This window comes from Podarcis muralis, chromosome 2 (assembly GCF_964188315.1).
Source record: "Podarcis muralis chromosome 2, rPodMur119.hap1.1, whole genome shotgun sequence".
Classification (NCBI taxonomy): domain Eukaryota; kingdom Metazoa; phylum Chordata; class Lepidosauria; order Squamata; family Lacertidae; genus Podarcis; species Podarcis muralis.
The window spans coordinates 113,332,383-113,352,370 of NC_135656.1; the positions used below are offsets into that span (position 1 = coordinate 113,332,383).

At 47.3% G+C, this 19,988-nt stretch overlaps 2 protein-coding genes across 8 annotated transcripts in view; both read right to left on the reverse strand.

Annotated features, from left to right (window-relative positions):
- Positions 1-1,667: 1,667 nt before the first annotated feature.
- Positions 1,668-11,825, reverse strand: LOC114592306 (uncharacterized). Of its 7 annotated transcripts, none has more exons than XM_077921922.1 (6): positions 11,666-11,825; positions 8,653-8,773; positions 7,679-7,783; positions 6,841-6,942; positions 6,165-6,266; positions 1,668-5,403 (listed from the first exon to the last, which is right to left on the reverse strand). In XM_077921922.1, exons 2-6 carry the CDS (start codon positions 8,663-8,665, stop codon positions 4,022-4,024), a joined length of 1,704 nt encoding a protein of 567 aa, XP_077778048.1. In that variant the 5' UTR covers positions 8,666-8,773; positions 11,666-11,825; the 3' UTR covers positions 1,668-4,021. The 7 variants fall into 7 exon arrangements, with proteins under 7 accessions (XP_077778048.1, XP_077778045.1, XP_077778028.1 ...); XM_077921919.1 differs by having other exon boundaries at positions 8,653-8,777; XM_077921902.1 differs by having other exon boundaries at positions 8,653-8,822.
- Positions 11,826-14,690: 2,865 nt separating this feature from the next.
- The window catches only part of LOC114592138 (complement C4-like), a 63,287-nt gene continuing 57,989 nt past the window's right edge, over positions 14,691-19,988 (reverse strand). Inside the window, exons 39-41 of the mRNA XM_077920919.1 lie at positions 18,902-18,985; positions 17,273-17,405; positions 14,691-15,449 (exon numbers count right to left, since the gene is read on the reverse strand). Of these exons, the coding sequence (XP_077777045.1) occupies positions 15,308-15,449; positions 17,273-17,405; positions 18,902-18,985 (359 nt within the window). The 3' untranslated portion in view covers positions 14,691-15,307. The remainder of the gene's footprint in view (positions 15,450-17,272; positions 17,406-18,901; positions 18,986-19,988) is intronic.

Sequence of the window (19,988 nt, forward strand, 5' to 3'; positions counted from 1 at the left end):
ACATTCTTCCATCAGTGGTGGGAGTGTAAAAAAGTCAAAAGCTTTTGGGAGGAGATCTATAACGAGCTGAAAAAGATGCTGAAGTATACCTTCGTGAAAAGACCAGAAGCATTTCTTTTAGGAATCATAGGGAAGGATGTCAGAAGAAAAGATTATAAACTTTTCCAGTACGCTGTAACAGCTGCCAGAGTTACGCTAGCTCAGAAATGGAAGTCAGAGGAGGTTCCAACGGTAGAAGAGTGGAGAGTGAAACTTACAGAATACGCTGAATTGGATAGATTAACAGGGAAAATCAGATATTCCAAAGATCAAAAATTTATAAAAGACTGGGAGAAATTTGTGTGTTATCTGGAAAGCAATTATGGTGTGAAAATAACGCTAGCATGCTTCAAAGAGGCTCTGTAAATAAATAATAAATATTGTTAGTAGAGACTGTAAGGATGGGATGAATAAAAGGCAATATGGAAAGAAGAAAGAAATGTGTATCAAAAGGATAATAATGAACGATTGTCAGTAACGTTGAAGGAAGTCTAAAAGAGGATATGATTATTGTTGTAAGGGTTGGTTTTGGATGTTCTTACTTTCGCTCTTTTTCTGTGTATGTTTTTTCTTTTTCTTTTTCTTTTTGTTTTTTCTTTTGGAAAACTTCAATAAATATTAATAAAAAAAAAAACAAAAAAACAAAAAAAGCAGTACACCTGTACACTGCAACATTTTGTTGCAGAGCCTGGTTGTCACCTCTTAAGTGAGGTGAAAGTTATCTTGGACATACTTCTTTCCCAGACAATAAACACACAAGCAGGCAGTGAGTTGTTTTCCCCGCAATATTTTAGAAAGCTGATTTATTAGTTAACTTTCTATCCCACCTCTCCTCACAAGGGAGCCCAGCTAATGAACGAGTAATGAAACAATAAAAGCACCTTGCAATACAGTTTGGGAAAAGAAAGATCTTAGCTTTAAATGCTTGTTGAAAGAGGGCTTCAGTAGGTGCTGAAATGAGACACGCCAGTTTAGTATTTAGCAGGGAGGAATTACAAAGGGGGATTCCTCCACTCCGGGGAACAGACCTGCCAGTAAGATGGAATCTGCAAGAGGCCCTCACCTGCTGAGCAGTGATCAACTGGATATATAAGCCGGCTGAGAATCTTTCAGGTATCCTGGCACCTGAGACTTAGCAATGTGTCGGCAATATCCTGCCACGTCGAGCAGTCAAGCTGCCTCATTTTGCACCAGCTACATCTTCTGGAGCAACTTCAAGGGCAGCCCCACACAGATCACATTGCAGTAATCCAGCCTGCTGGGCTCTCTTAGCCTCTTCACTCTGGCCCTTTGGGTATCGCTGAACCAGAACCCAGCATCCTGTTTCTAACATGGGTCCAGGCAGATGCCTCTCAAAAGTTGACGAAGAGAACCCAAAGATAACCCTCCCCTCTTTGTTGTTTATTCTCTAGCACCTGCCACTGGTAGGAGACCACCACTTCGACTGAGCTGCCATAGCTAACTACTTGAACTTGCTTTTCCTCATCTGCTCCCGTTCCTGTTTCCTTGCGTGCCATGTCTTTTTAGACAGGAGCCTCCACCTCTTAGGGCAGAAAGATTCCATTGGGCGAATTGACCGCTGCCCAGTTCCTGGAAGGCTTCTCAAACACAACAGAAGACCAAAATAATTATAGAGAGACTATTTGTTTATTAGGATGTCTACTTGCGTCTTGCTACAGATGCATAAATTGCTTCATCGTCACACAAAAGAACCTTCCTCTGCCTCAAGACAGCTTCAAAACGTGGCTTTTATTTTTAAGGCTCCGCAGAGGAACAATCAGCATGCAGGATAAAAGAATTGGGGTGCAAGAAGGGTGCCATATCCATGCGAGAAGATATGCTGGTATTGCTGAATGGGGCACACACACACATCATCTTTAAAGAACATGGCTTCCCCTGAAGAATTCTCGTTCACAGAACTATAATTCCCAGCACACTACAGCTCCCAGGATTTTTGTGGCGGGAAGCGGTGTAATTTAAATAACCATTGTGGATGTGACTGCCGTGGGAAGCTGTTCCATGCCAGGGGTAGGTAGAAGGTAGACTGGGGTTGCCAGGTAGATCATTGGATAATTTGCAATGCATGTTCAGGAGTCGTTGGGGGCCAATTGTTTAAATATGGCAGCAGTTCAGGGCAAAGGCATGTCTGGTTCAGCATCCTATTCTCACAATGACCGCCTAGAGGCCTAAGGGAAGCTCACCCGCTTACCCTCACCTCAAAAAAAACCCCAAATCCCTGATGAGCTCTAACTCAAAGCCATACAATTTCAATTGTATACACAGGTTGCTCCAGCGTGTGGCTCATGAGGCGCAGCTACACCTCCCAAGCCGCCATTTTGTATGCGGCCCCACCCTCTACTTCCATATTTTGTAAAAAAAAGGTAAAGGACCCCTGGATGGTTAGGTCCAGTCAAAGGCGACTATGGGGTTACGGCGCACATCTCGCTTTCAGGCCGAGGGAGCCAGCATTTGTCCACAGACAGCTTTTCTGGGTCATGTGGCCAGCATGACTAAACCACTGGCGCATGGAGGACCGTGACAAGTGCCAGAGCACACGGAAACGCCGTTTACCTTCCTGCCGCGGTGGTACCTATTTATCTACTTGCACTGGTGTGCTTTCGAACTGCTAGGTTGGCAGGAGCTGGGACAGAGCAACGGGAGCTCACCGCGTTGGGGGGATTCGAACTGCTGACCTTCTGCTTCGCATGCCCAAGACGCTCAGTGGTTTAGACCACAGCGCCGCCCGCATCACCCATATTTTGCTCCTGGATTTAGTTGGTGAGGCTCAAGGTTGAAAGTAAGGCCCCCATCTACTATATAAATTTAAAGCCGTATCGCACCACTTTAAACAGTCATGGTTTCTTCCCCCAAGGAATCCTGGGAACTGTAGTTTGTGAAGGGCCCTGAGAGCAGTTAGGGGAACCCCCCATTCCCCTCACAGAGCTACAATTCCCAGAGTTCCATGGGAAGAGGAATGGACTCTCAGATTTGGGGAACAGGGTCTCCTAACAATTCTGTGTTTACGTCACAGAGCTGCCAGCTTATGAGTGGTTTAACAGTCAAGCCCCCTTTGGAGGGAATTCTGGGAAATGTAGTTTTCTAGGGGAAATAAGGGTCTTAAAAACACGGCACAGTTCTCAGGAAGCTCTGAGGGGAAAGTCATGTCTGTTTAAAGTGATACAATACTGCTTTAAATGTATAGTGCAGAAGAGGCCTAATTCCGTGTTGGGCAAGCTAAGAACCCAACTCTGAATACCAAGGTGAGGGGAAATGGGCTGTTTTGTCATTTATATTGAAACTCCACTCCCAACAAACAAATATAAAACTGGATTATTTAACCCATTACAGTAAATGCCCACTGACTCCTTCCCACAATCCCCAGCCCACAGCCCTCATCTCAGTGCTAATACTGTAATGCAAAAAGTATGATTACCCAGTTATTTTTGCATGTACTATTTTCTGTATTTAGGCTTCTGTCTGTTTTTCTTCCCTGCTATAGATAGCCTTTTAGATGGATTTTTAAAAAAAACAAAGCTCATGTAATAATAATAATAATAATAATAATAATAATAATAATAATAATTAGAACCAGCAAGCCTGAAGTCTGCCTATACCTGGTGTTGAGCCCCTCGCCCATTTCCCTCCCCCAACACAGACATTTTCCCCACCCTGGAAAAACATGAGGGTCATAACCCATCTGACGTTGGGGTTGAGCATGTTCAGCTCACTGTAACCAGTGAATTTTAATTAGGCCTAATCCTGTGTTGGGCCACAGCCCAGGTGTGAATCCATGTCCCAAAGGTTGGGAGGACTGGCTCGCCTACAGTGACCTGAGATCACGACAGAGGCGATCTCACCAAACCAGGGACTTCTTGTTTCACAGCTGCATCGCTACCACTATATCAGTCCTAATAGTCTCATTCCAGCGGAGTTTCTTCACAGCTTAGACGACCCGAGCCCCGTTCGCAGTCCAGGCCTTCTTTCATTGCTTCTCCTCAGTGTGGGTTCTCTCGTGCTTGTTGAGAATCGTTCTCCGGATGAAGCCTTTCCCGCAGTCCGAGCACTTGAACGGCTTCTCCCCCGTGTGGGTTCTCTCGTGGACGATGAGGCTTGAGCTCTGGTTGAAACCCTTCCCGCAATCTGAGCATTTATAAGGCTTCTCCTCCGTGTGGATCCTCTCGTGCCTGATGAGGCTCGACTTGTCGCTGAAGCTTTTCTCGCAGGCCGCGCAGCTGTAGGGCTTCTCTCCCGTGTGGATCCTCTCGTGCTTGATGAGGCTCGACCTGTCGCTGAAGCTTTTCCCGCAGTCGGAGCACCGATAGGGCTTCTCTCCCGTGTGCGTCCTCTCGTGATTCGTCAGGTTGGACTTCCGGTTGAAGCTCTTCCCGCAGAAAGAGCAATCGTAGGGCTTCTCGCCCGTGTGAGTCCCCTCGTGCCGTATCAGATGCGAGCGGCTGCTGAAGCTTTTCCCGCAGTCCGAACATTTGAACGGCTTCACTCCCGTGTGGATTCTCTCGTGTGTGAGAAGGTGCGACCTCCGGACAAAGCTTTTCCCGCAAGTGGAGCACTTAAACGGCTTGTCCCCTCTGTGGGCTCTCTCGTGTTTGTTAAGGCTCGATTTGTCGCTGAAAGGTCTCCTGCAGTGGGAACAATTGTATGGTTTTTCTCCGGTGTGGATTCTCCTGTGTATGACAAGGCTCGAGTTCTGATTGAAGCCTTTCCCACAGTCTGAACATTTGAACGGCTTCAAGCCGGTGTGTTTCATCTCGTGAATGAGGAGGTTTGATCTCTGAAGAAAGCCCTTGTCACACACGGAGCAGCTATACGGCTTTTCGCCCCGGTGGATTCTCTGATGTGCAAGGAGGCTCGCAGTCTGAATAAATCTTTTGTCGCAATCCGGACATTTAAAGAGTTTTTGTTCTCTATGGATCCTCTCATGTCTGACCAAGGTCGAACTCTGGTTGAATCTTTTGCCACACTCTAAGCATTTGTAAGGCCTGTGCTCAGTGTGGCTTCTCTCATGCCTGATAAGGCTGGAGCTCTGATTGAACCGTTTCCCACAGACTGAGCAACTGTAGGGTTTCTCGCCCGTGTGTTTCCGCTTATGCCGAATAAGGCTGGATCCGTCGCTGAAGCTGTTCCCGCACTCGGAGCACCGAAATGGCTTTTCTCCCGTGTGGATTCTCTCATGTGTGCGAAGGTTGGATCTTTTCATGAAGCTTTTAGAGCAGCAGGAACACTTGTGCGGTTTCTCTGCGGGGTGTTGGCTCTCGTGTTTGATAAGGCCTTGTTTGTCGCCGAAGCTTCTCCCAAAGCCTGAGTAATATGGCATTTCTCCCATGAATATTCTGTCGCGTCCATCTCCTATCAGAGTAAACAGAGCGCTTTAACGTCTTTCTTTACAAAGTCAAAAAGAACTTGCAGACAGACTTTACAGCAGGACCAAACAAGCCCCACAAAACCACTCTCCCAAACACTGCAAACAGACATTTCCCATGCAGAAGGTCTCATGTTCAAGACTGATCACAGAATCATAGAACTGTAGAGTTGCAAGGGACCCCGAGGGTCATCTAGTCCAACCCCCTGCAATGGAGGTATCTCAGCTAAAGCATCCATGGCAGATGGCCCTCCAACCTCTGCTTAAAACCTCCAATGAAGGAGAATACAACACTTCATGAGGGAGTCTGTTCCACTAATGAACAGCTCTTACTGTCAGAATTTTTTTCCTGATGTTTAGTCATAATCTCCTGTCTTGTAACTTGAAGCCATTGGTTCAAATCCTACCCTCCAGAGCAGGAGAAAACAAGATTGTTCCTTCTTCCACGTGACAGCCCTTGAGATATCTGAAGGTGGCTGTTATGGGACCTTCTGCTTGGGAAACATTCTCTGCCACAGTCATGGCACACTTGCTGTCATATTATCCATACCAAGACAGAACCCTCATGTTCAAAAGCAGTATATCTGCAAGTGCACCTCACATATCGGAAACAAATAGCAAGGGGAAGCTGGGAGATTTTGGGTCCTGCTTATGAGGTTGGCCACTATCGTGAGGAGAAACTGCATATGCAGTTATGAGGCTAATGAAGGTCCCAATATCAAGTTACGGTAGTTTGAAGCTCACTCACCTGAGTGGGCCGCCTGGAATGTCACACTGGCCTCCGAAACCGGGCGGCAGGGAACGTACGGCACCTCTTCTTGTTCCAACTTAATTATCACATCCGGAAGCTCTGCTCGGGGAATGAGAAGAGAGGATGGCGGCTGAGGAGCTGGCTCCATGACAGGCAGAAGAGGGCACCAACCTGTCCAAATCCCAGAGCTTTCCCCAATAACGCAGAGCCAGGCTACATGTTACACTTTCCCACCCACAGAAAAGCTGTCCAGATCCTCCTGTTATGACCTTGGAAGTGTCTGGAACGGGCTGGGCCTTGCGCTCCTCTGTTTATGTCTCTACAACTCCCAGCATTCCTGTGCATCGGCCATGTTGGCTAGGGGCTGATGGGAAATGGAGTCCCGACAACATCTGGAGGGACACACAAGTACTCCCAACCCTGATGTGTCACACTGTTGAGTCACCCTTCCTCTAAGAAGTTCGCGATGGTATACATGGTTGGCCCCCATTCTACCAATATTTTATCCCGACTGAATGAGATTGTGAACCTGGGTCTTCTAAGTCATCGTCTAACACTACCCATTGCACCACATTTGTCTCTCAAAGTTATGAACAGGCAAGAGTTTCCACGTTCTCTTCCTGTCAAAAGCCTAGGTTGATTCCCAAGAGTTTGCCCAGATCTTTCCGCTTACCCGAGCCGTAGTCTGCTGGGATCTCTTTTTCTTCCAAAACAGGCTCTGGGATCCAGGGATCTCCCCCACGGACCACTTCAGTTTTAGGAACAGGGAATCCTGCTGAGGTGAAAAAGTGACCAATGTAATCAGAAGGAACCAAGGTAACAGGTACTTGTCACATAGGGCTTTGTTTACCAACATTGGGACCAGGATTCCTAAAAGATCATCACATCCCTGTATCCCCAATTGATCACTGAGCTTGGCAGGAGAGGGCCTCCTGTAGATGGTAATAATAATAATAATAATAATAATAATAATAATAATGGCACATGGAAAGCAAGAAACACCTGAAATAGCCTTTGATAAAATAATTTGATGTAACATTATATGCACTTAGCATTAGAACAACCTTCTAAGTCAGCCTTTCTCAACCTGTGGGTCCCCAGATGTTGTTGGACTACAACTCCCATCACCCCTACCTAGCAAGGCCAGAGCTCAGGGATGATGGGAGTTGTAGTACAACATCTGGGGACCCGCAAGTTGAGAACCACTGTTCTAAGTGAAGTCCTTGTATTATCCCCATACTGCAGCTGGTGGGGAAGGAAAGTGGAGGCTAAGCATCAAAGCTTGCCAAAGGCTGCCCAACAAACTCAGGGCTGAGATCAGAGGTAACCATTATGGGCATCCTGGCTAGCAGCTCAGCTATTTCATGCCTCTAGTTCTCATGAAAGGTGTCAGCCTTTGTTTTCCTATCCACCAGAATCGGCAGAAAGCGTGGTGTGGGCAACCTGAAACAAAAAATTATCTATGAATAATTATATATGCATCACACTGTTTAGCTGAACCAATCCAGCACCTGAGCGGTCGCCTGGGGAATTCTTAATATCCTCTGATCCCTGGTTATTTGGGAGCCATGGCATCTCATCTTCGTCTTCCAGCTTTATGGTCACGTTAGGAAACTCTAATCAAAGAGAAGAGGAGAAGGGTCTGAGATGTCTGGAATTAGTAATGTCCAAAACTGTTAAGCATGAGGAATGTAGTTGGTAGATTTTAATTTTAATAATAATAATAATAATAATAATAATAATAATAATAATGATGATGTATTGGGCTGGGGTATTGTTTGTGGGGTTTTTGATGCTATTGATATTCATTTTTTGTACTTTTATTCTGTGAACAGCTCTGAGACGTGCGGGTACCGGCTGGTATATAAGTTCAATAAATAATAAAATAGTGGAACCTCGGTTGTTGAACATAATCTGTTCTGGAAGAATGTTCAACTTCCAAAACGTGTGACAACCGAGGCGCAATGGGCGGTCCGCAGAATCTATTGAAAAAATGGAGAAACATGCCTTGGAAGCCATTCGACTTCTGAGGCATGTTTGGAAACGGAAGCATTCGGCGTTCAGGTTCCAAATCGCCAAATCGTTCGGCTTTTGAGACGCTTGAAAACCAAAGTTCCACTGTAATAATAATAATACTTTTCTTATGTTTGCAATTATGTGATTCCACCCCCCCACCCCCACCCCCGTGTTCCAACCAGTTAAAAAATGAGATCTGCCACCAACAAGGGACATTCATTATTTCAAAATATTTGCAGTAGGGCGGGGGACGGCGACCCCTAATTTCAATAAAATGTCCTTTGCTTTCTGAAATCTGGACTAACCAGTCTTATTCAAAGCACATTGTCATTCACACAAAGGGCAGGGGTAAAATCAGCCCTGTAATCTCCAAGCACAAATCTTCCATGAATACTGGAACTGCCAAAGACAGCCCTAGGCTTCTAAGCCTCTCAGCCGTCTAACGCAAAATTCAGAAAGGAATCCTTACCCAGAGAGGCCATATTCCTGTGATTTTCTTGCAGGACCACCCAGGATAGAATTCATCTGTCTGAGTGCATCAGATCTTCATCACACTTCCACGAAACTCACACAGCCACATCCTCAAAAGTCTTCCTTGAAACAAAACAGCAGCACCGGTCCACTTTTGCTACAGAAGAGCTAAAAATCCACAGAATTTTTATTACCTGCCTTTCAACACAAGGCTCAGAGGCAGGTTACAATGATTATATATATATATATATATATATATATATATATATATATACCTGTGTAAAACAAAAGAGTTACAATCATAAATATAAAAATGGTTCCAAATATACAAACAATGTCAACATCTGAAAATAATTCGGTATATAAAAATAGTTGCAGTGAAGAGGTAAAGGTAAAGGGACCCCTGACCATTAGGTCCATTCGCGACCGACTCTGGGGTTGCGGCGCTCATCTCGCTTTCTTGGCCAAGGGAGCCGGCGTACAGCTTCCGGGTCATGTGGCCAGCATGACTAAGCCGCTTCTGGCAAACCAGAGCAGCAGACGGAAACGCTGTTTACCTTCCCGCCGGAGCAGTACCTATTTATCTACTTGCACTTTGACGTGCTTTCGAACTGCTAGGTTGGCAGGAGCAGGGACCGAGCAACGGGAGCTCACCCCGTCACGGGGATTCAAACCGCCGACCTTCTGATCGGCAGGTCCTAGGTTCTGTGGTTTAACCCACAGGGATAAAAGGCTCTGTACTGTATGCAGCCCTCACAACAACGACCCTGCAACATGAATCGTAATTATTTCCATTTTACAGATAAGTAACTGAGGCTGGCATGGCATATGGTATCAAATCAGACCCCCGATTCATCTAGCCCAGGACTGGGGTCTCTTTCTGGCAGCGGTTTTCCAGGGTCTCAAGCGGAGAATCTTTCCTAGATAGGAAACTGTATTATACAAAGTCGCAATTAGCTCAGTGTTGTTTACACTGACCGACAGAGGCTCTTGCGAGTTTCAGGCAGGCGACATTCTCAGCTTGGTATACCCAGAGCTGCCAGGGTTTGGACTGAGTTGCAGCCATTCTCTAAATGCCAAGGGGGCGAATAAACCCTGCCTTGCAAACTATCCTTCAAAAGCTACCAGCCTTTGCAGAGACATTTCAGCAGCTAGCTAGCTCTTCTCCACAGTGTACCCTGGAAATTGTAGCCCTCAGGAATTTAGGAGGGAAACCAAGACTGTTTAAAGTGGAATCTCAGCACATCAAATGTGAACGTGACTCAGAGGCCACTCATTGAAATTAATGACCCCGAGTCAGTCATGTCTATTAACCTCAATGGGGCTCCTCTGAGCATAATTCTAGAATTGTAGAGTTGAAAGAGAACCAAGGGGTCATAATAACAACAACAATAATAATAGTAATAATTTATTTATATCCCACCATCCCCTGCCGAAGCCGGGCTCAGAGTGCCTGACAACAGTAAAAATAATACACTTTACATAAAATCACAATCAATTAATTTAAATACATTCTAAAATCAATTCATAATCAAATTCATGGCAACCATTGGGCTAGAGTTCTGTGAGGATTGCCAAAGGAGGGATTCAGGCTGTGCCCTGGCCAAAGGCCTGGTGGAACAGCTCTGTCTTGCAGGCCCTGCGGAAAGATGTCAAGTCCCGCAGGGCCCTAGTCTCTTGTGACAGAGCGTTCCACCAGATCGGGGCCAGCACTGAAAAGGCCCTGGCTCTGGTTGAGGCCAGCCTAACCTCTCTGTGGCCTGGGACCTCCAAGATGTTTTTATTTGAAGACCGTAAGGTCCTCCGTGGGGCATACCAGGAGAGGCGGTCCCGTAGGTACAAGGAGTCGTAGGCTGTATAGGGCTTTAAAGGTTAAAACCAGCACCTTAAACCTGATCCTCTACTCCACTGGGAGCCAGTGCAGCTGGTATAGCACTGGGTGAATGTGATCCCGCAGCGAGGACCCCGTAAGAAGTCTCACCGCGGCATTCTGCACCCACTGGAGTTTCTGGGTCAGTCTCAAGGGCAGCCCCACATAGAGTGATCCAGTCGAAGTGATGCAACGAAGGAATACAGTAGGGCTGGCACTGGCCAGTGTGGCGTAATGGTTAGAGCAGGCTTTCCCAAACTTGAGTCCCCAGCTGTTTTTGGACTACAACTCCTACAACCCCTAGCTAGCAGGACCAGCTATGATGATGATGGGAACTGTAATCCCAAAACAGCTGGAGACCCCAGTTTGGCAAACCCCGAGTTAGAGTGTCGGACTATGATCTGCGAGAGCAGGGTTCGAATCCCGCTCAGCAGCCATGAAGGCGTCTCTCAGCCTAACCTCCCTCACAGGGTTGTTGTGAGGCTGGAATGGAGGGGAGGAGATCCTTGGATCTTCTGAGATCCTTGGAAGATAAAAGCAGAATATAAATGTAATAAATAAAGCCCTCAATGATATCCCTGGTTAGGCTTGTGGCAATAACAATAAAAGTGCTCAGCCAGCACCTATATTAAGAGAGAGAGAGAGAGAATGGGTGCCTTAGGCCTGAATATAGCACTTCAAAGGTCATGCAGGAAAACTACGTGGCTTGCACCAATTGGGGCGAAACAATAGCGGAGAGAGGCTCTTTGCTGGCCGGGAGAGAGAAGAGATTGCTCTGAACCGATTTAGCAGCTAACTAGATCTTGCAGCTTCTCCGCTTTCCTGCAAGCCCAGCAATTTCCAAGGCGCCTGCCCAATGTCAAAGCCCAGGAAAGTCTGACCCTTTCGGCTGCCCGAGGCCAATGAAACCCCGACAGAGTAAAACGCACAAAACGAAATAAAGCCCAGGATCTCAAACGCGGGTTAGGATCCCCTCTTCACCCAGCGGCACGCGTTGGTTTATTTTTATTTCAAGCGCATACGCCTTATTGCACGACCTTTAAATTTACCTTTCCCACCGCAAACACGGCCGGGCAATGATCCAGCCTGCACGAAGGGGGCCGCTAATCCGCATTAAGGCTGCAATCCTGCGCACACTTACCTGGGAGCAAACCCCACGGAGCTTGCTCCAGAGTAGACCAGCCTAGGATGGCGCTGCGACTGATCTTCAGCATGCAAAACTGATCGTCAGTGGAAAGGATTCGAATTAAGCCTTTTTTTAAAAAAAATGAAAAATAAGGGGGGTGGGAGGGGGACTTGCATTAAATGCCTCTCGGGCTTCTCCTTGCTGCTTATGCGGGAGGCTTTTCCTTTGTTTTCCGCTTCCCATCATGTGACTCGCTGAAGCCGAGCCCGACGACTGGCAAGTCCAGCCCGACCAATCTGCAGTCTGAGCGCATGGATGGATTGAACTGCTAGAATTGTAGAGTTGGAATGGGGACCCAGGGTCATCTAGTCCAACCCCCTGCAATGCAGGAATCTTTTGCCCAACGTGGGGCTCGAACCCACAACCCGGAGATTGAGAGTCTTTTGCTCTACTGACGGAGCCCAGGTCACAAACCAGGATTCCTTTCTGAAGTGAACCCAGGGCCCTGTACATCTATTTTGTGGCGCTGTGTTCTAAACCACTGAGCCTCTTGGGCTTGCCGATCAGAAGGCTGATGGTTCGAATCCTCTTTACGGTGGTGAACTCCTGTTGTTCTGTCAGTTCCTGCCAACCTAGCAGTTCGAAAGCACGCAAGTGCAAGTAGATAAATAGGTACCACTGTGGCGGGAAGGTAAACGGCGTTTCTGTGTGCTCTGGCTTCCGTCATGGTGTCCCGTTACGCCAGAAGTGGTTTAGTCATGGTGGCCCCATGACCCGGAAAGCTATCTGTGGACAAACGCTGGCTCCCTCGGCCTGAAAAGCGAGATGAGTTCTGCACCCCATAGCTGCCTTTGACTGGACTTAACCATCCAGGGGTCCTTTACCTTTTACCTTTACCTATTTTGTTTGTTTCTTTAAGTAGGATTTTTCTATGGCATCAAGAGAACTAGAGACTTGATTGCTCTATTTTGGGATGCAACCATAAAATTTAGAGGAAGAACTGCAACCCGTGGCGCTCCAGTTGTTGTTGTGGCACAGATTCCATCACCCTTGGTGTTTGGCCATGCAGGCTGGGGCTGATGGGAAATGCAGCCAAACATCTGGATGGCCACACCAGCCCACAGAGTCATACCTCGGGTTACAGACACTTCAGGTTGCATTTTTTCGGGTTATGGACGCGCCAAAACCCAGAAGTACCGGAACAGGTTACTTCCGGGTTTCGGCAGTTGTGCATGCGCAGAAGCGCTAAATTGCGCTTTGCACATGCGCAGAAATGCCTAATCACAACCCGCACGTCCGCAGATGTACCTCTGCGGGCTGTGAACGTGCATCCCACCCGGATCATGTTCACACCCCAAGCTTCCACTCTTAGTTGCAATTGGGGGAAGAGGGTAAGGCGAGTAATAAAGCTGTTTCCGTTACAAAGCATTGGGAAGTTTCTGAATGCTAAGCAACTGCAACTTTATGAAGTTGTGGGTCCTATGCACGCTTGCCTGACCCATTGCACACAGCGGAACTGCCTTATGAATCAACATGTATAGGATTGCACAGGACGGTGGGGGGTGGATTCTGCACCAAGAGAAGATCCATGGAGAAGTTGCTCTTTCAGGTGGGTTTGGTTGACTTCGAAATATCTGAATCCAGCTTCTCTGAGGAGGAAAATACTCTTGGGGCTGCCATACACCCGGAATCTCCCAGACATAGCCAGGATCTGGCCATCAAAAATGGCGTCCGGGCAATTTTCGAAAGTTGCTTAAAATGTCCAGAAAAACTGGGCATATGGAAGCCTATATTGGAAGTGTTGATTTTTTTGTGTAATTCCTAAAACTTAGCTTAAAAGCTGAACAACTTTGCCAAAAAAGTTCTTAACAAGTTTTGTGTCCAGATTTTCACTTGAAATATGACAACCCTAGATACTGTGGAAGAACTAGTGGGAGAGGGGGCTGGCCAATGCATAGCTGTCAATGTTTTCCTTTTTTTAAGGGAAATTCCCTTATTCCGAATATGATTCCTCACAAGAAAAGGGAAAAGTTGACAGCTATGGGCCAATGTGGTGCCCTCCATCCATAGTTGGATGACAGCTGCCATCATCCCTCTAGTCTAGTGCTTACTGAGCTGCCAGTCTGTTCCAGGGCAAAGTACAAGGTTTGGGCCCCAGAGAGCTTGGGGTCAGGCTACCCTAGAGACCCCTTTACTCCTTAGGCACCCAGTGGGTTACTGTGCTCTGCAGGAAAGGCTTTCCTTGCAATCCCCCCAAAAAGCCAAGCTCAACCTATGTACAACTATTCGAGAGTAGGGCTTTCAGTGCAGCAGCTTCAGGTTTTGTGGAACAGCATCCCTACTGAGAGATGACAGGCAGAGACACTCTGCACTTTCCAGAAACAACTGATGACATTTTTGTCATCCACCTTGGCTTTTTATTTGTATTGTTTTTAAACCCATGTTCAGTATGGTTCATAGCTGTCAACTTTTCCCTTTTCTTGCGAGGAATCCTATTTGGAATAAGGGAATTTCCCTTAAGTTGACAACTATGATATGGTTCTTAAGCCTAGTACTGTATCATAGAGTCCCTCCAGCTCTACAATGCTATGATACCTGTTCCTCTGTCTACCTAATATCTTTGGCTTACTAGTGAAGCACCTTGATTTAGCATAACCAAAGAGGTTTCCCTCTGTGTTTGAACAAACGGGTTGGCCAAAATTAATTGCGTCTATTAACTTAAATGGACCCACTCTGAGTACGACTAGCCATGGATACATTGGGTGCAATGACAGGCAAAACATAATCTTGTGTTATCAGTTTCTTATGAGTCTGGGGGTCAGTCTGTGGGAAGAGAGATGGGAGTCCTGCTTCTCCAGCCGGGGAATCTGTATCCTGGGAGGGTGAAGCACCCACCTCCTGAAGCTCAGCCTGCCACATGTCGTCCTCCCGTTTCCCCTCCTTGTCCACCTCAGCCGGACACTCCATTACTCCTGAGCCTGGCGATTCCTCAAGACTCAGGATGGCAGCAGAAAGAATTAACAGGCAGAGGAAACAAAACCAGGAAGCAACGCTTTCTTTTTAATGAATAAAATTGCCGTTTAAACAGTGCAAATACGTTGTAAGGTGCTGTAGGCGAAACCTAAAATAAAAAAGGTAAGTGCTGAGAGCTTTTCGGACAGGACTAGGCCGGTACTTCTCATTCGGCCAACGACCACCCCTCATCTTCATTCGCAGACGGAAGTTGCTGTTTGAACTTGTAAACGTAGCTGATGTTATGCAAAGGGAAACTGTTGTTTTAAATTCAGGTGAGAATGCCCGTTTTGTTCAAATATGCTCTGGGTATACATTTTCATGTTCCTATGGAACAGACACTGATTTTAAAGGCACACATTGTAGGCAACCGTCCGCCATTTTGGCCACATATTCCTGTTATTCCTAAGTGGGTCTGTGGGCTCCCTAGAAATTAGCAGCCAGAATCTCGTTAAAAGCATTAAAAAGGCCAGGCACACTCTCAGTCGCAGGGGTCCCCCATCAGCAGGCTGAGCGAGGCCCCCTCCCAAATGTAGCAGAGCTGATATATCGTACTCTGAAGTGATTCCACTGCAGAGGCCAGAGTTCTGGTGTATCTAAATGGGGGGGGGGGGAGCGCAGGAGACGTGAAGCCCCTTCTCTGGCTTAGACCCGGCAGCCGCTGACAGCAAAGGAAGAGATGAATGACTGGAGCTGGGAGCAGGTGTTGCGGTGCTGTGTGGCTCGGCAGCTCTGGGGCTTTGGCAGCTCCTCTATCCAGGAATTCATATCCATCAGGTACTGGGGGCTGCGGAGAAGATGGGTCAGCATGTAAAAAGCCAGGCATAGTCACCCCCTTCCACAAAAAAATGTACACAGGAGTGTTTAATCTGGAGCTGCCTTGGCAAAGATATGCTCCAAAACAGCTGCATTTACAGAGAAGGAACGTTTGTGGGAGGGGCAGTAGCTGAGCGGGTGTGCCTCTGCCTTGCATGCAGGAAGAAGAAGAAGAGTTTGGATTTGATATCCCGCTTTATCACTACCCTAAGGAGTCTCAAAGTGGCTCACATTCTCCTTTCCCTTCCTCCCCCACAACAAACACTCTGTGAGTGGGGCTGAGAGACTTCAGAGAAGTGTGACTAGCCCAAGGTCACCCAGCAGCTGCATGTGGAGGAGCAGGGAAGCAAACCCCGTTCACCAGATTACGAGTCTACCGCTCTTAACCACTACACCACACTGGCTCTCCAGTCCCCAGAATCCTCCAGTCCCCAGAATCCTCCGGAGAGGGCTGGGAGTGCCCCCTGCCTGAAACCCTGGAGAGCTGCTGCCAGTCTGTGTAATAATAATAATAATAATAATAATAATTTTTTATTTACACCCCGCCCTTCCCAGTTCAGAAAACCGGACTCAGGGCGGCTAACAACAAATTTAAAACACTTAATTGATGCAACAAAAAACAGCATAAAATACAGTATAAAACGTGAATAACAATAAATTCAGAATTCAAAAATCAATTTAGGGGGAAAATCCATCCAATAAACATTGGATGATCACTGAGGCTAGCTGGCTAAATTAGTCCTATTTGGGCCAGTGAGGAGACCAGGGGAGAATTAGCTGTGGGATCCCAGAGCGGGTAATCTTCATAAAAAGGGGAGGGGGAGGGAAGGAAGGGGAATAAAAGATCAGGCTAAGTTCAAATTGAAAGCCAGGTGGTAGCTCTGTCTTACAGGCCCCGCGGAAGGAATTTAAATCCTGCAGGGCCCTTTTCTCATGGGACAGAGCATTCCACCAGGTCAGAGCCATCACTGAGAAGGCCCTGGCCCAGGATAATCTGACTTCCTTAGAGCCTGGGACCTCTAAGCTAAGATTATTCATGGACCTTAAGGTCCTCTGCAGGGCATACCAGGAGAGGCGGTCCCGTAAATACGAGGGCCCAAAGCCACATTGTGTAGACAATACTGAGCTGGATGGGTTCAGCATAAGGCAACTTCCTAAACTGCCTCTGAATTCGGCGCTGGCGTTGTTATTGTTAAACATTTGTGCCCCACCTCTTCTCTGCTTCAGCAAGTGCCTGACCATTGCCCCAAAGATGGGGAACTTGTGGACCATCAGGTATTGCTGGACTACAATTCCCATCATTCCTGACTTGCTGGGGCTGATGGGAACAGGGGTCTAATAACCTCTAGAAGGGCCACAAGTTAGCCACCCCGTCTCAGCAGTTGATCCCTAAGCATGACTGGTGTTATGTACTGAGTTGAATAGGATCCAAAAGGCAGCAGTCTGATTGGTCCACAGGAGCCATCCAATCCAGCTCCAGGAAAAGTGAATCCGCAACCTGATTGGCCTACAGGTGAATCCCGGAATTAGCCAATCACATGGGGCTTGTTGTGTAAATAATGTATATAAAGCAGACATTCGGGGGGGGGGGGGGACTTCCATTCCTCCTCACCACTATGAGCTGAATGAAGAGCATGAAATCCACTCTCGACTCCGAGTATAATTCAACTCCCTTCTCTCAAAAAGCCCTGAAGGCCAGTGAACTCTGTTTCTGGGTACCAGTTCCTGCTGGTCTTCCTCCCGCCCCCCAACCAGCCCAATGAACACCTGATTCCCCTCCCCTCCTCAACCTACCGTCCTTCAGCATCCCGGGTCTCCCCGTCGCGTCCCATCAGCAGATACTCCTGGCCGGTGACCAAGCGAGTCCGACAGGCAGCACGGACCACAAAGCGCCTGATCTCGTTCTCAGAGATCCCGATATCTGCGACTGGAGAGGAAGAGAGAATGGGAGTCAGGGGGTGATTGGGGGGGGGGCAGTGAGAATAATATAAGAGGAAATGAGCTGAACAGGGCAGGTTAGTTTCATTGTGGGATAAAGGCCTCAATAAGAACTTACAATTCTTTTGTTTCATTTTTAAGATAATTGCCATCCAGTGGCGTAGGAAGGGCGGTGCGGTTTGCCCTGGGTGTCATCCCTGAAGGGGGTGACAAAATGGCTATGGGCCTTGTGACGTGGTGGCTTGGCCACCTTCAGGCTCCACGCTGCCCAAAACAGCAGGGAAACTTTTAATGTTTGATGCATTACTGTATTTTAATATTTTGTTGGAAGCCGCCCAGAGTGGCTGGGAAAGCCCAGCCAGATGGGTGGGGTAGAAATAAATTATTATTATTATTATTATTATTATTATTATTATTATTATTATTATTACAGTGGTACCTAGGGTTAAGTACTTAATTCGTTCCAGAGGTCCGTTCTTAACCTGAAACTGTTCTTAACCTGAAGCACCACTTTAGCTAATGGGGCCTCCTGCTGCCGCCGCACGATTTCTGTTCTCATCCTGAAGCAAAGTTCTTAACCCGAGGTACTATTTATGGGTTAGCGGAGTCTGTAACCTGAAGCGTATGTAACCCGAGGTACCACTGTATTATTATTGCATCTGCCCGCCGCCTCTCCCTCAGCCACCCTACAGCTGGGGGGCGGGTTGTGCTGGCGAGGCTCGATGCAGCGCGCCCTGCCCCAGCTCACCCCGCCCAATGGGTGGCTTGCCCCACCCCTGGGCAGAGGGCACACGCAGCGCTCCAGAGGCCTGAGCTACAGTGCTGCATTGGGGGGGGGGGGACCAGCTACAGGCGGCAGACAACAGGAGCAAAACCTAGCAAACAGGTCTGCAACCAACTACCCCTCTAAGAAGGCTTCGGCTGGGCAATTTGGAATGGGCAGCAAGCAGAGGGGTGCTGTGGGTGCCGTGGTCCCGGGCCCAATTTTGCTGTTTGCGCCCCCACAGCAGGGTCTTTCATTGGAGCCTGACTCATAGCTGTCAACCTTCCCTTTTCTTGCGGGAAATTCCCTTATTCCAGCGCCGTTTCCCGCTGCTATCCCGGATTGTTAGATATCCCGCAGACTGTCCCTGGAATAGGTGCGGCTGCTGATCTCTTATTTTCGAGGCTGCTGATCCCTTATTTTCAAATCTGAAAGTTGACAGCTATGGCCTGACTCTGCACCAGGAGTTTTCAACTCCTGTTGATGCCCTTCTGCTTCCAACAAGACATTGAAGTGGAGATTTTTAGCCCAGCCAGTGTCTGCGTCGGATTTGAATCCATTTTTATACATGCAATTGCTGTAATGGCTTTTAGATGTCAAATTGTTTTAGGTTTTGTTGTTGTTGTTGTTGCTGCTGTCGTCGTCTTCATGGTTGAATCGCTTCGAGGTATTTCCTAGGAAACGATTCGTAGACTTAACAAAATGAAATAAACATTGCTCACTGTACTGCAAGGGCTCCAGGATGATAACTTCGTAGACGCGGAAGGCGCTTTCTTGGGTCTCGCGCTCCACTCGAACTCGGAACCCTGAAGGTGGGAGAGAAGACGAAGAAGAAGAAGAGTTTGGATTTGATATCCTGCTTTATCGCTACCCGAAGGAGTCTCAAAGCAGCTAACATTCTCCTTTCCCTTCCTCCCCCACAACAAACACTCTGTGAGGTGAGTGGGGCTGAGAGACTTCAGAGAAGTCTGACTGGCCCAAGGTCACCCAGCAGCTGCATCTGGAGGAGCGGAGACACGAACCCGGTTCCCCAGATTACGAGTCTACTGCTCTTAACCACTACACCACACTGGCTCTTAGAGAAAAGACACAATAGCCGGGAAGGTACATGTCAGCAACCCACAAGACTGGAACTAATTTCAGACCATACACTGCTTGATGAAGAAAACGAGTCTCCAAAACCAACATATAAAAGGAATAAAGAAACAAAAGGCACCTCCAAACATGCAATAATTTGCAGGAGGAATATGGTCACACACCAGAAGTTTAGGTTTGTGCAGTTAAAGTGGATGAAAACATTTCTTTTCACCCAAGGGCAAGAAATCCTACTAAAAAACAACATTTTGCTGTTTGGTAAATGACAGACAGGGAAAGGATGGGAGATAAATAAATAATTTACGAGAAGATTTGTAAATATCCTGCAAGCAACCAGAGATGAATGAAGGACAAATGCTCATTGTCATAGAACCTCCCCATAAAAATATCAGAATGAATGTTCAAGAAAGACCAGGCTCAGTCTAACTGTTGTGTAAATGTTGTGCAAGCAAATCAGGGTGATTTTTCAATACACAGGTTGTCAGGAAGCGCCCACTGACAAAAGGAGTCAAAACCCCACAAGGCTCTGGAGGCTGTTAAGTGCACTGGACTAGGAACTTGAACTTTTCCAAGTATTTCCTTGTTGGAAATGTGTGCTATGTATGAAGAAGGGAAAGGGAAGGGGATTTTCAGTGGCGGCCACTCCAATATGGAATGCCATTTTCAAAGAGGTCTGCCTAGTGCCAAAAAAACCTCCCTCCATCCCTGGTTAAG

Bases quoted from the DNA above. Each gene is read 5' to 3' on its own strand.
- LOC114592306 (XM_077921922.1), bottom strand. The intron at 6,943-7,678 runs GTGCTGGATTGG...TTTTCACCTCAG, and splicing joins TTCCCCAGGCGACCGCTCAG to CAGGATTCCCTGTTCCTAAA. The intron at 5,404-6,164 runs GTGAGTGAGCTT...TTACTCTGATAG, and splicing joins ATTCCAGGCGGCCCACTCAG to GAGATGGACGCGACAGAATA.